The 13,499-nt window shown below is 41.2% G+C and overlaps 2 protein-coding genes and 1 pseudogene across 3 annotated transcripts in view; 2 read left to right on the forward strand and 1 right to left on the reverse strand.

The window, feature by feature from the left end:
- Positions 1-6,051, forward strand: part of LOC129855020 (receptor-type tyrosine-protein phosphatase beta-like) — a 113,268-nt gene extending 107,217 nt beyond the window's left edge. Inside the window, exons 37-40 of the mRNA XM_055922262.1 lie at positions 3,141-3,257; positions 3,504-3,664; positions 3,757-3,892; positions 4,077-6,051. Coding sequence (XP_055778237.1) covers positions 3,141-3,257; positions 3,504-3,664; positions 3,757-3,892; positions 4,077-4,235 — 573 coding nt within the window. The 3' untranslated portion in view covers positions 4,236-6,051. The remainder of the gene's footprint in view (positions 1-3,140; positions 3,258-3,503; positions 3,665-3,756; positions 3,893-4,076) is intronic.
- Positions 6,052-6,148: 97 nt separating this feature from the next.
- On the forward strand, positions 6,149-7,909 carry LOC129855030 (gamma-crystallin M2-like; annotated as a pseudogene).
- Positions 7,910-8,057: 148 nt separating this feature from the next.
- The window catches only part of LOC129855019 (cadherin EGF LAG seven-pass G-type receptor 1-like), a 108,926-nt gene continuing 103,484 nt past the window's right edge, over positions 8,058-13,499 (reverse strand). For both annotated transcript variants that reach the window (XM_055922257.1, XM_055922256.1), the window contains exons 31-35: positions 12,314-12,420; positions 10,816-10,959; positions 10,433-10,642; positions 9,654-9,987; positions 8,058-9,540 (exon numbers count right to left, since the gene is read on the reverse strand). In XM_055922257.1, coding sequence (XP_055778232.1) covers positions 9,516-9,540; positions 9,654-9,987; positions 10,433-10,642; positions 10,816-10,959; positions 12,314-12,420 — 820 coding nt within the window. In that variant the 3' untranslated portion in view covers positions 8,058-9,515. The remainder of the gene's footprint in view (positions 9,541-9,653; positions 9,988-10,432; positions 10,643-10,815; positions 10,960-12,313; positions 12,421-13,499) is intronic.

The following is a 13,499-nucleotide window of genomic DNA, read 5'->3' on the forward strand; positions in this document are numbered from 1 at the left end:
CGGGGTCCGGGCAGGCAGAATGGTCAGAACCGGGAAAAACTAGGAAACAGGAAGGCGGGAAAGCCCGCTGGTAAGAGAAGATGAACTGGCAACAGAGAACACAGGAATAAATAGACTGGAGATACCTAGTCAGTTGTCCAACTGAATGTATTCACCTGAAATGTGTCTTCTGCATTTAACCCAACCCCTCTGAATCAGAGAGGTGCAGGAGGCTGCCTTAATCCACATTCATGCCTTTGGTGCCCAGGGAACAGTAGATTAACTGCCTTGCTCAGATGTAGAACAAATTCTTACCTTGTCAGCTCAGGGATTCGATCCTACAACCTTCCAGTTACTAGCCCAATGTTCTAACCACTGGGCTACCTGCCGCCCTAGGAGGCAACTGGCGACACCTGGAGGGGGGTGGAGACAAGCACCAAGAGTGAAACAGATCAGGGTGCGATTTCTTAAAAAATATATATATTGACAGAAACAGAAAAACAAAATGATCATATTTACAGAAATATAAAATGCCAAATGATCATACAGTTGAAGTGGGAAGTTTACATACACTTAGGTTGGAGTCATTAAAACTCGTTTTTCCACCACTCCACACATTTCTTGTTAACAAACTATAGTTTTGGTAAGTCGGTTAGGAAATCTACTTTGTGCATGGCACAAGTAATTTTTCCAACAATTGTTTACAGACAGATTTTTTCCCTTATAATTCACTGTATTACAATTCCAGTGGGTCAGAAGTTTACATACACTAAGTTGACTGTGCCTTTAAACAGCTTTGAAAATTCCTGAAAATTATGTAATGGCTTTAGAAGCTTCTGATAGTCTAATTGACATCATTTGAGTCAATTGGAGGTGTACCTGTGGATGTATTTCAAGGCCTACCTTCAAACTCAGTGCCTCTTTGCTTGACATCATCGGAAAATCAAAAGAAATCGGCCAAGACCTCAAAAAAAATGTGTAGACCTCCACAAGTCTGGTTCATCCTTGGGAGCAATTTCTAAATTCCTGAACGTACCACATTCTTCTGTACAAACAATAGTATGCAAGTATAAACACCATGGGACCACGCAGCAGTCATACCGCTCAGGAAGGAGGCGCGTTCTGTCTCCTAGAGATGAACGTACTTTTCACGCCCTGGCCATAGAGAGGTTTTTATTCTCTATTTTGGTTAGGCCAGGGTGTGAGTAGGGTGGGCATTCTATGTTCTGTATTTCTATGTTTTCATTTTCTTTGTTTGGCCTGGTATGGTTCCCAATCAGAGGCAGCTGTCTATCGTTGTCTTTGATTGGGGAGCATACTTAGGTAGCCCTTTTTCCCACCTATGTTGTGGGATCTTGTTTTTGTACAGCTCTTGTAGCCTACGGAACGGTACGTTCATTTTGGTTTCACTATGTTAATTTGTTGCTGGTTCTCATTGAAGTAAATATGATGACCACAAATTACGCTGCGCCTTGGTCCACTTCTTCAGACGAACGTTACAGTACTTTGGTGCGAAAAGTGCAAATCAATCCCAGAACAACAGCAAAAGACCCTGTGAAGATGCTAGAGGAAACGGGTACAAAGTATCTCTATCCACAGTAAAATGGGTCCTATATCGACATAACCTGAAAGGCCGCTCAGCAAGGAAGAAGCCACTGCTCCAAAACCGCCATAAAAAAGCCAGACTACGGTTTGCAACTGCACATGGGGACAAAGATTGTACTTTTTGGAGAAATATCCTCTGGTCTGATGAAACAAAAATAGAATTGTTTGGCCATAAATGACCATCGTTATATTTGGTGGAAAATGAGGAGGCTTGCAAGCCGAAGAACACCATCCCAACCGTGAAGCATGGGGGTGGCAGCATCATGTTGTGGGGGTGCTTTGCTGCAGGAGGGACTGGTGCACTTCAAAATAGATGGCATCATGAGGAAAGACAATTATGTGGCTATATTGAAGCAACATCTCAAGACATCAGTCATGAAGTTAAAGCTTGGTTGCAAATGGGTCTTCCAAATGGGCAATGACCCCAAGCATACTTCCAAAGTTGTGGCAAAATGGCTTAAGGACAACAAAGTCAAGGTATTGGAGTGGCCATCACAAAGCCCTGACCTCAATCCTATAGAACATTTGTGGGCAGAACTGAAAAAGCGTGTGTGAGCAAGGAGGCCTACAAACCTGATTAAGTTACACCAGCTCTGTCAGGAGGAATGGGCCAAAATTCACCCAACTTATTGTGGGAAGCTTGTGGAAGACTGCCCGAAACGTTTGACCCAAGTTAAACAATTTAAAGGCAATGCTACCAAATACTAATCGAGTGTATGTAAACTTCTGACCCACTCGGAATGTGATTAAAGAAATAAAAGCTGAAATAAATCATTCTCTTTTCTATTATTCTGACATTTCAGTGGTGATCCTAACTGACCTAAGGCAGGGAATTTTTACTAGGATTAAATGTCAGGAATTGTGAAAAACTGAGTTTAATGTATTTGGCTAAGGTGTATGTAAACTTCCGAATTCAACTGTAAATACAGAAACAGCAAAAATAGAAAAAATATAAAATCAAAATGATCATATTTACAAAAACAGAAAACCCAAAAGGCATACCAGCAGGTAGCCTAGTGGTTAGAGCGTTGGGACAGTAACCGAAAAGTAGTCTAGCGGTTAGAGTGTAGGGGTTGCAGGTAGTCTAGTGGTTAGAGCGTTGGGACAGTAACCGAAAGGTTGCTGGATTGAATCTCCGAGCTGACAAGGTAAACATCTGTTGTTCTTCCCCTGAACAAGGCAGTTAAACCCACTGTTTTTAGGCTGTCATTGTAAATAAGAATGTGTTTTTAACTGACTTGCCTAGTTAAATAAAAAAAATAAAAAAACACTGACATGCCCCCAGGATGAGGGGCTAACCTGTCTCCCTCGCCAAACCCACACAATGTTCTCACACTAAACCAGCCTTTCTCAAACCTCTCCTCTGGGACTGTAGTTTGTGTACATTCCATGTATTTGAACTACTCTAGTTCACCTGATTCCACTTATCGACTTATGCACGAGCCCTTGAATCAGGTGTAGTATTGTGAATTGTCTGGAGTTCCCAGAGGAGAGGTTTGAGAAGGACTGCACTAAGCTACCCAATTCATAACACACACCCACCTCTCTCCTCTCAGGTGAAATGTGAGAAATACTGGCCATCTGAGACCAATCACTTTCAGAATATCACCGTGACAACAACCTCTGAAATCGCCCTAGAAGACTGGACCATCAGGGATTTTGACGTAAAAAATGTAAGTTCCTGTGATAATGAGTGAAACAAATATTACTGATGTATTCCTCTTAAGCTACTTAGTGGGTAAAACATGGCTCTGGGAATAACGATCCCTTCCCTATAAACAAAAGACATAAAAAATATGTAGATATTGTTTTTGATACTACTGTGACTCTGTGAATCGGATCCTGGAAGGGGGCGTTACATGTTACACATATATTAGTGGTAATCAGGGAAGGTCTCTGTGTTTATGATTGGCTGACAGGTGAGGACAGCAGAGACACGCTCGGTGCGTCACTTCCACTTCACAGCCTGGCCGGACCATGGCGTCCCCGAGACCACGGAGCTGCTCATCAACTTCAGACACCTGGTCCGAGAACACATGGACCAGTACTCACGCCACTCCCCCACCGTCGTCCACTGCAGGTAAACACAACGTTTCACACAGTTAACTTCAAGAAGTGTTATTGGCTTGAACAGTAAATTAACATTACTTCTTTCTGTCTCTCTCCCCTCAGTGCGGGTGTGGGTCGTACTGGTACCTTCATAGCCATCGACCGGCTGCTCTTCCAGATAGAGAGGGACAGTATGGTTGACGTGTACGGCACCATCCACGACCTGCGCATGCACCGGCCCCTCATGGTTCAGACCGAGGTCATTGTTCTACTTTTCAGCATGTTTTGGGGTTTATTACAGGCTTACTGTACAATCCATCCCAGTGGTTAAAAGTGGAAGTTATGCTGATAGGTGCTTATGTGGTCTCAAGGTGAAATGTTTTGACATCTGAATGGTCAGTTTGCTTCATAATATTGAACTATATTGTGTTACTGTCTTACAGGACCAGTATTTGTTCCTAAACCAGTGTGCCATAGACATAATCCGATCCAGAACTGGAACCAACGTGGACTTAATCTACCAGAACACGGCTGCACTCTCCATCTACGAGAACGTAGAACCCAGGAAAGATACAGCTAAGAATGGCTACCATAACACATAGGCCTCACGTCCACTGCTCCGTCTCTCCCATCCTCCCGTCTCAGTCAGACAGGCCTGTTAGAGAAGGGTTTAGAAAAGGGATTGTTCACTCTCACTGATCACGTTGCCTTACACTGTAGTCTTTTTTTTTTTTTTTTTTTTTAAATCAAACTGGTTTTCTAGTATTTATTTGGTCACGTTTTATGATAGTTGGAAAAATAACATGGAAGATAACGGTTTGTTGAGAGGAACGGATGCACAAATTCCATCCGAAGACCAATAATGGAATGTACATCAAATTATATTTTAGAGATGTAATTCTTATATTTCCATATTTGTATATTGCTGCTACTTCCGAATATCTGCTTACTCTTTTTTTATGATTGTAATGCCAATGTTTTAAGAAATTATGTGTGGTTAAACTGAATGTGCCATACCTTTGTAATTGAAATCAAAGGTTTATATATTAATATAATAATGTAATGCAGATGTAGATTATTGTTAAATGAGACCAATGTTATGTTGAAATGTATCTCCAGCTTTAGGTATAGGATCAGCACCCAACATAACTGTCCTAAAAAATGTCATACGAAAACCTCCCCTCTCTTCTGTGCCCTCTCAAGCCTCCAATAAGTGGTGTAATACATTTGTATTTGTATTTTTATGGATCCTCATTAGCTGCTGCCAAGGCAGAAACTACTCTTTCTGGGGCCCGGCAAAATGAAGGCAGTTATACAATTTGTTAAACATTACAATACATTCCTTTTTATGTGACAGGATAAACACAATGCACTGTTTTAGAGGAAATGAGAACTACTCCTGACAATAGGCCTATGAATATATTATTTAATATTAGATTGTCAAAGTTAAATGTTAACCTTTCACTCCAGATAATTTTGATATCTAAACAAGTTTAAAATGAGGATTTTCATGAGAACTTTTGTGCTTCCTATGCCTTGTTCTGCATAATGCACCGGATGCATTTAGGTTTTTACACTGTAGCTTTTTATATTCTCCTATTGATGTTTTATTGTGGTTGGTGTAAATATTCTTATGATCATGAGAAATGATTGCGAAACTGCTGTGAGAGCCTGTGGTCCTCCTCCGCTGTTAACCCCCACTTTGTGCAATAGCAAATTCCCATTCACACGTCAGTCTGTAAACTCAGCTCCTCTCTCAGTAACTCGGAGGTTACACATTATGAAATGTCTCCCTACTGTTTGTTGTTTCCCTAATGTATGTTCTATAGAAAGTGGTTCACGTAATGCTGTGCATACTGTCTATCTGTGATGCTTCTATCATAGGAGCAGGAAAAAGTTTTTCCCATGAGGCGATTTCCCCTTTTTCTAACTATGTGGTTATATATACTGTATGCTTGGGCCCAGTCCAAAACAAACCTCTACTCCCTAAAGAACAGGATTGGTTAAATCAATGACAGTATTGGTTCTGCCTAGCTATCTACACAAGTGACCATAACGGCCTAAGGACTATGGATATAAGGGGTGTTTCTGGACATAGGTCATAGATTTACAAAGCAGCTGTGATTGATTAAATGTACAGCCACTATGCTGATATTGTTTTACTGTCTTTGTATCACAATGCACATTGCTTAAGTTCTTCAAAGCACTTCTTTCTATTGATAATATAACTCAGTGGAGCTCATAAGCGAAGCAGACTCCGCCAATAGTCTTCCTCAAGAGTTTTAGGATTTTTTTTACGATGCTGTGTGAGATACTATGTGATGCTTGCTGGTACAATGCAAATGAGGAAAAGGTGAAGATTTTTGTATCCTTCCATCGGTCAATACTGTGATTAAAAATGTTACACTTTTCTCTCTACAGTGTCTAATGTGAGCTTCTCTGTTCTACTATTTGGCCACCATGTCCATAGTGTTGATTGAGACAATGGCCCAAAGCTTTGTTCAATTAGGCTACACTAATTGGGATAAAATACTTAATTTTAGATCCATTGAAACAAGCACCAATTTGTACCACTGGTAACCAGATAGTTAGTTACCAATTGTGCTGAATTGCATTTGTGGCACAAAATCACAAATCCCATTCAAGACATGGGACCGATACTAGAATTTTCACCCATTTTCAAAGCATTAGTGACTTTGTTGAGCTTCACAAGTTTAGACACTTTCGGATGCTTTGGACATGATGTGTGAAAAATTCTAATATCGGTCCCATTAATTGAATGGGATTTGTACCAAGGAAACTAAACCGAAGCATGGATTCCTGTCGTACCTTGTCTATATACTGCTTACAGGTTAAGCAAACCAATGCGTATTTTTTTATTTGACTGAACTATCCCTTTAACCAGTGATGTAGTGGGGAAAAAATTGGTGGCAGAACGCTGATCGCTGTTCAGGATTAGAGAAGTAACAGTCCCTATGCTTTCAATGCATTTTTCTGCAAAATGTGGGTAAACGCTCGTGCAAAATAAAAAAAAGTGCCCTAACGGTGTTTAACCTGCACTACATCACTGTTGTTAACCCTGTCACAAAGGCTCATTGTTACTTTGTTCTGAGAGAAACAGCATTTTTTAAGTATTTTGAGAGACGCGTGTCCCTGGACATGTGGACAGACCTCAGTGCTCTATGGCCCTCTATTCCATGTTGCTGAGTCAGGGGTTAGTACAATGGGGTTCACAGGTATAAAAAGAAAGGTTTTAAACCAGTAGGATAACAGTTCCCCAGCAAGAGCAGCAGCAACACAGAGAGACAAAATGACCTCTACCGGCATGAACATGAACGGCAGAGTAAGTATTATATTTAGTGTATTTATTAATATAAATGTTCCGAGCTTGTTAGACTGAGTGCACTTTAGTACTCTAGTGTCAGAGCACAAGGCAACCTTAATCCCAGAAAGCTGATTGTCAGTGGGATTGGGCAAGGCTCAACATGTAGCATTGTCTTTTTGTATGTTTGAATGGTGAACAGAAATGATTCTTGCTTATTTTCAGATCACCTTCTACGAGGACAGGAACTTCCAGGGTCGTTCCTATGAGTGCAGCAGCGACTGCCCTGACATGTCCTCCTACCTGAGCCGCTGCCAGTCCTGCAGGGTTGAGAGCGGATGCTTCATGGTGTACGACCGCCCCAACTACATGGGAAACCAGTGGTTCATGAAGAGGGGAGAGTATTCTGACTATCAGCGCATGATGGGAATGACCGATATCAGGTCCTGCCGCATGATCCCCATGGTAAGCCTACTAACACACACAGATTTGTTAGTTACCGCGTAGTCTTCTTTGTTGTTGTACAACATACACCTATTAGTCAGTATGACTACAATCTTCTATACATGCGTGATACATTTAGCATTACAGGTCCCGATTTCTCCCTAAAACATGTTGTTCATCATGTTACAGCACAGAGGATCTTTCAGGATGAGGATCTACGAGAGGGAGAACTTTGGAGGTCAGATGCACGAGATGATGGACGACTGTGATAGCATCATGGATCGTTACCGCATGAACAACTGCATGTCCTGCAACGTTATGGACGGCCACTGGCTCATGTATGAGCAGCCCCAATACAAAGGCAGGATGATGTACATGAGGCCTGGAGAGTACAGAAACTTTAACCAGATGGGCTCTATGGGTAGGCTCATGAGCATGAGGCGCATCAACGAGTCCTGTTACTAGATATTGCTTTTTACTGATGTAAATAAGAGTAGCCATTGAATAAAATGTCTGTTTGAAAAAAGCCTAATTGCTTGCACATTTCTTGTTTACCCTTTATCCAAACCTCTTGACAGGCCATCCTGAAAACATACAAATATGTCATATAACCTATCAATTCTTAATGACACAAGAAACACATTAAAAAAACTAAAAGTAAGGAAAAAAATCAGAATGTGGTTTATTTTAGTCTTCCTAAAGTCTGATTGCCAGTGTCTTTTCACAAAAAATAAATATGTGTATGTTACAATAATGATTCCAGTGTCTGACACAATAACAGCTTTAAAGAGATATGGCTCATCTATAAACATGAAATAGCAGAAGGAGGACTGAGGGATGACAGTATTATAACTAGATCATGTACACTGGTGTTTACAGCTCAACAGGGGAGTGGGAAAGGGGAGGTCGGTATACTAAAACTAGTAATAGTTGTTACCTTGGGTTTAGACACTATGCTCTGTGGAGGCAGAGAGAAAGGCACACAGTTGATACTTAAAATGAATATGGTTTCCTTGGAAGTAATACTGCAACATATTATTCTAAAGAGTTAAAAATCAAAGTACAGACATGTTAGTGTCTGAACACTTGGCGATAGGATCTCCAGAGATGATGTGTAGAAGTAATATAAGGATCTACACAAACTCAGAAGCACAACGTGGAAAGGGTTACAATGAGACAACATGGTAACAATCAAAAGGCACATACTGTCATTTTCTACTAACCATTCAAGAGGAGCAATTGATTTCTATATTTCTCTGCCATTTACTGGAACCTGTAATGCAAGTATTAAGATTTCAGTGCGTTTTCCTCATTCAACCATCAGGACACAATTGGAATGGACAAGACCTTCACTATAATACGGAGATGAACATGTTAGAATTACTATTTTAAGATGGCTTTTGTTTTACTAGACTTACTATGCGAGTGTTTGAATACTTCAAAATCATATTATCAGTAGAGTATTTTCAGACTGGGAGTACTTTACATGCTGCGGATGGCAGCATTTTTGTTTTCTTAAAATGTGCCAAATTCGTAAACATCTGTAAAAACCTTGTTGACTGTCACATCTACACATGCTCTCCCAATAGTATGACATTACAATACACTACTTACAATGTACAGCTTAGTTATTCCTCTCCTATAAACAAGTCCAAAAAGTAAAAATACTAAATATCTACAAAGTAATTACACGGACATTGATTTGTTTTTTGGACATTTCTGTCTCTGTGGGCAAACAGCTGGGCACTTGGTGAATGTCTTACTGATTCATGAGGTCAATATCACATCATGGCACATCTGGTCCTAGAAAAGTCTTCAATCCCAACCTGCTGTCAGTTGCCACCCGCAATGAACAACTACAAACAGCCCCACTTGGTAGCCGTGCCGTGAAGTGCATTGTTTTGTTTTTCCAACTAGCTGCTGCATGCTGGGAGATGTAGTTCTCAGGCTCTCTCCTTTCTTCCCCTTTTCTCTCGGGCAGGCAGCTGTCTGGGCTAACACTGTTCTCCATAGGAGCTTAGGGGTCCCATAGTGACCTTTGAACCGCACGCATGGTATCGGTGCTGTAGCCCCTCTTGCCTTAAGAACTGGTTGTCTATCTGGAATTCTCTCCAGGTCAGATTGAGGTTTCGTTGCTACCGCTGTTGAGAGAGGCAGAGACAGAGAGAGTTGCTAAAGTCAAAAGTGACAGACGTATTATCCAACATATCTGTTAGAAATGCAACATGGCCACCAATATCTCGTAAACACTCACTCAGAGTCCGAGTATTGGGCGTCTTGAACCCCGTTGACACCATTGACTAATGGCGACATCATCGTCCTCGTCGTTGTCATGACAACCCCATTGTGCAGGTCCCATGGAGACAACGGAAGGTGCGGAGGCACGGGCTGGCGAGGCGGGGATTTGATGAGGACCCCGTTTCCTCCGATTACAGGGTGTAGATGGGAGGAGACGGGAGACGTGGGGACTGGGGTAGTCCTGGTGGAGATGCTGTGGGGGTTGTAGTCACTCAGTTTCTCCCGCAGGCGATTCTTCATGTTCTTGTCAGTCAGGGGAGGAGGGGAGGTGATCTTGTTTTTCAGAATGCCTGGTTGGAAACGCAGAGGGTGAATGACCAAATCCCAGTCAGTCATAGAAGAAAACACACACAAACAGACACACACACCTTATTTGGATAGGAATAACATGTTAGGTACTAGATTAGAATTTTGATTATTTCATTTGAGAAATTCCTGAGAGAGGTAGTGAACTATAGAGGTCCTATATGGCCAGATAGGAGTCGTCTCTCTCTCTCTCTCTCTCTCTGTTTACACTAGCTTCCATAGCCACAAAGTCAGATTCCAAAGTAAACATTTGCTACAAAAATGTGCTTTTTGATATTAATTTTAAGGTTAGTAGTGTGGTTAAGATTGGGATAGCTCTCAAATAGAATTTAAGAATAACATTTGTAGAAATGGGCAGGGTTTATGACTTTGTGGCTGTGGAAGCTTGTGACGACTCTCTCTCTTGTTCTCTCTCTGTCGCTCGCTCACCCCTCCTCTTTTCTGTCTGGTTGCAGTCAGGTGAGCTGGGAGGGGCACTATCATTCTGGGACTCCCTGTTGACCTTGTTGTCCTGGTGGAGCTCCACGTTGACCGTGGTCTCCACACGCAGCAACTCCACCCCGCAGGGCTCCTCGCTCTCACTAGCTGTCGGCGGCTCCACTGGCCAGTAGGGCTTCACGTGATTGGCCACTGTATCCACTTCAGATACAGTAGAAAAATAAACACGTTTAAATATATGAGGTGTGTGGGCGTGTGTGTGTATGTGTGTGTGTATGTGTGTGGGTATATGTGTATGTGTGTGTGTGCGTGCGTGCGTGCGTGTATGTGCAAATGCAAAATGTGTGTGTGTGTTTGAACATGAGTCCCGTTACCTTTGGGTCTGTTGTGCTGGGACGGTCTCTCGTTGTTCCACCTATGCTTGTGGCTTCCTCTGTGATCATCACTGTCTGAGGAGTGGGACGAGGCATAGGAGCTGCTGTGCTCATCCACCGAGAGCTCACTGTCTGAGTCCGAATCTGTTACCATGGAAACACAGGAGCTATAACTCACTCTCTGACCTCTGAACTATAGAGTGGTGAGGAGGAGGTGCTCCGCGGACCCGTAGTGGTCGGAAATAGTTTAGCCATTCATTGTATTCATTAGCGCTCTGATTAGTTGCTATTTTTGCATTTTCTCGTGTCAATAAACTCGGGACTTTATTATATTAATAAAGTTTGATTTAATCAAACAATATGATAGTCAGTTTACAAATGTTTAAGGGTACAAGACTGTGTGTATATCTGGCTGTGTTGACAAAATCACTACATATCCCATCGAACCAAGAGGGGAGATGCTGCCCGTTGTCACAGTCAGAAACGTCCTGCTAACCCTACGCTAGTGACGTTGGTTAATCTCAAAACTGAACTTGGATCTGCGTAGCAATGATAGAATTCACCACCGTTGTCTTACAACAGATAACTCGAACCAGTCATGACTATTCAACAAAATAATAATTTTCAAGTTTCTTTCCAGCAAATTTCTTAGTTACATGACTGTATAGCTAGCACATTAGTTTTGAAGTTGAGGGTACAGTATTTATGAAGGTTAGCAATGAGGACTAAAACTAGCATAGTTCAGCTAGCCAGCAAGTTTAGTCAGGGAAAACGAGCTCGGGACCAGGTATACAGTGCCTTCAGAAAGGATTCACACCCCTTGACTTTTTTAACATATTTTGACTCAGGGTTGTGAATATTTATGTAAATTGAATATTTATGTCTTTAATTGAAAAAATAAATACATCTAAAAATATGTTTTCACTTTCCTTATGGGGTATTGTGTACACAGTATATGGGTGAGATCTTTTTATTTATTTAACCCATTTTGAATTCAGGCTGTAACACAATAAAATGTGGAGTAAATCAAGGGGTATGAATACTTTCTGAAGGCACTGTACGCTATGCATGCTAGGCTAATTCAGGAGACAAATTATAGTTTTTATGCCCTGATATCAAGTGCTCGTGGTGAAAAGTTTTATTGAACAATTCAGAGACTGAAACAAATACATCAGATTACTAATATTTAAGAGCGAATCAATATACAATCCCGAAATCAGCTGTAACGGTCAATAGTAAAACAAAGCTTAAAACGGTGTTTGAGTGAACCCTGAATCCCAAAAATGAATGGTAAATTCACTTCCGGACACAGTAGACTGCTTCTTCTCACCACTCTATAGGCCTGAGCAGCCAATGGCATGTCAATTACTGAGACATTCGGATGCATTAAGATTCCCTGTCACAAGCATTTCACTACACCCACAATAACATCTGCTAAACACATGTATGTGACCAATAACATTTGATGACACTCAATGTAACTATATAGGACTTGTACCGTCTCTCTTGGAGCGCTTGCGGAGGAAGATGGAGGAGTCTCCCTCCCCACGGGAACTCTTTTTGGCTGAGCCGGAGAATGTCATGCACTTTTGCCCTGAGTCATTCCTGTTGGAAGAAAGAGGCATGATGAGTACACAAATAATAACTTGAGTGTGAAATGTGGTCACGATATTCCATTAACTTTCCTAAAATTCACAGGTTTTCCAGAAATTCTGCTTGGAAGATTCCCTGAATCAGGAAGGAATAAGCATGAAATCCAGAATCTTGAAAATCTTTAAAAATCTGGGAATTTTGGTTACTGGAGTTTTGCAAACCTAAGTAGAACCTAGCCATTATATTGCCTCGTCAGACCACCACTCTGTTCCTGCTGATGGAGGGGTGTTTTTAGGTAGGTACTCTTTGACATAGAAAATATAATTTTCAACAAACCTTAACTTGTCGATAATTCCTCAATTCCCGACTTGGAAGACATCTAATGTCTTCTAAACTTCCATGTCTAGTTGCAGGGGGTATGTTTGAACTTAGAAAACGTTCCATTATTAAATGAAATAAAACATTTCTCCACTAAAGTGGAACTGACAGGGTTTTATCAACATGACATCTTATAAAAATGTGTTCCTATACACCCAGAAAGAATATGACACTTTTTATTTTTTACATTTTACAATACAGAAAATACACCTGAATGGATTTCTGCAAATATTTAAATACCAAGGGTGTCCTCTTACATTTGGGAACTTTACAGTCCTATTGATCAGACAACCATGAACAGGTTGTCACGTTCCTGACCTATTTCTGTTAGTTTGTTGTATGTGTTAGTTGGTCAGGACGTGAGTTTGGGTGGGCATTCTATGTTTTCTGTTTCTATGTTGGTTTATGGGTTGCCTGGTATGGCTCTTAATTAGAGGCAGGTGTTTGGCGTTCCTCTAATTAAGAGTCATATTTAGGTAGGTTGTTTCACAGTGTTCGTTGTGGGTGGTTGTCTCCTGTGTCAGTGTTTGTCGCACCATACAGGACTGTTCGGTTTGTTTTGTTATTCGTCATTTTTATGTGTAGGCTATTTTCCCTGTTCGTGCGTTCTTCGTGTTTATGTGAGTTCGTCGTCCAGGTCTGTCTACACCGTTTGTTGTTTTGTTAGTTTAGTCAAGTTCGTGTTTTCGGGTTTTCTTTAATAAATCATGTCT

This window comes from Salvelinus fontinalis, chromosome 5 (assembly GCF_029448725.1).
Source record: "Salvelinus fontinalis isolate EN_2023a chromosome 5, ASM2944872v1, whole genome shotgun sequence".
Lineage (NCBI taxonomy): Eukaryota > Metazoa > Chordata > Actinopteri > Salmoniformes > Salmonidae > Salvelinus > Salvelinus fontinalis.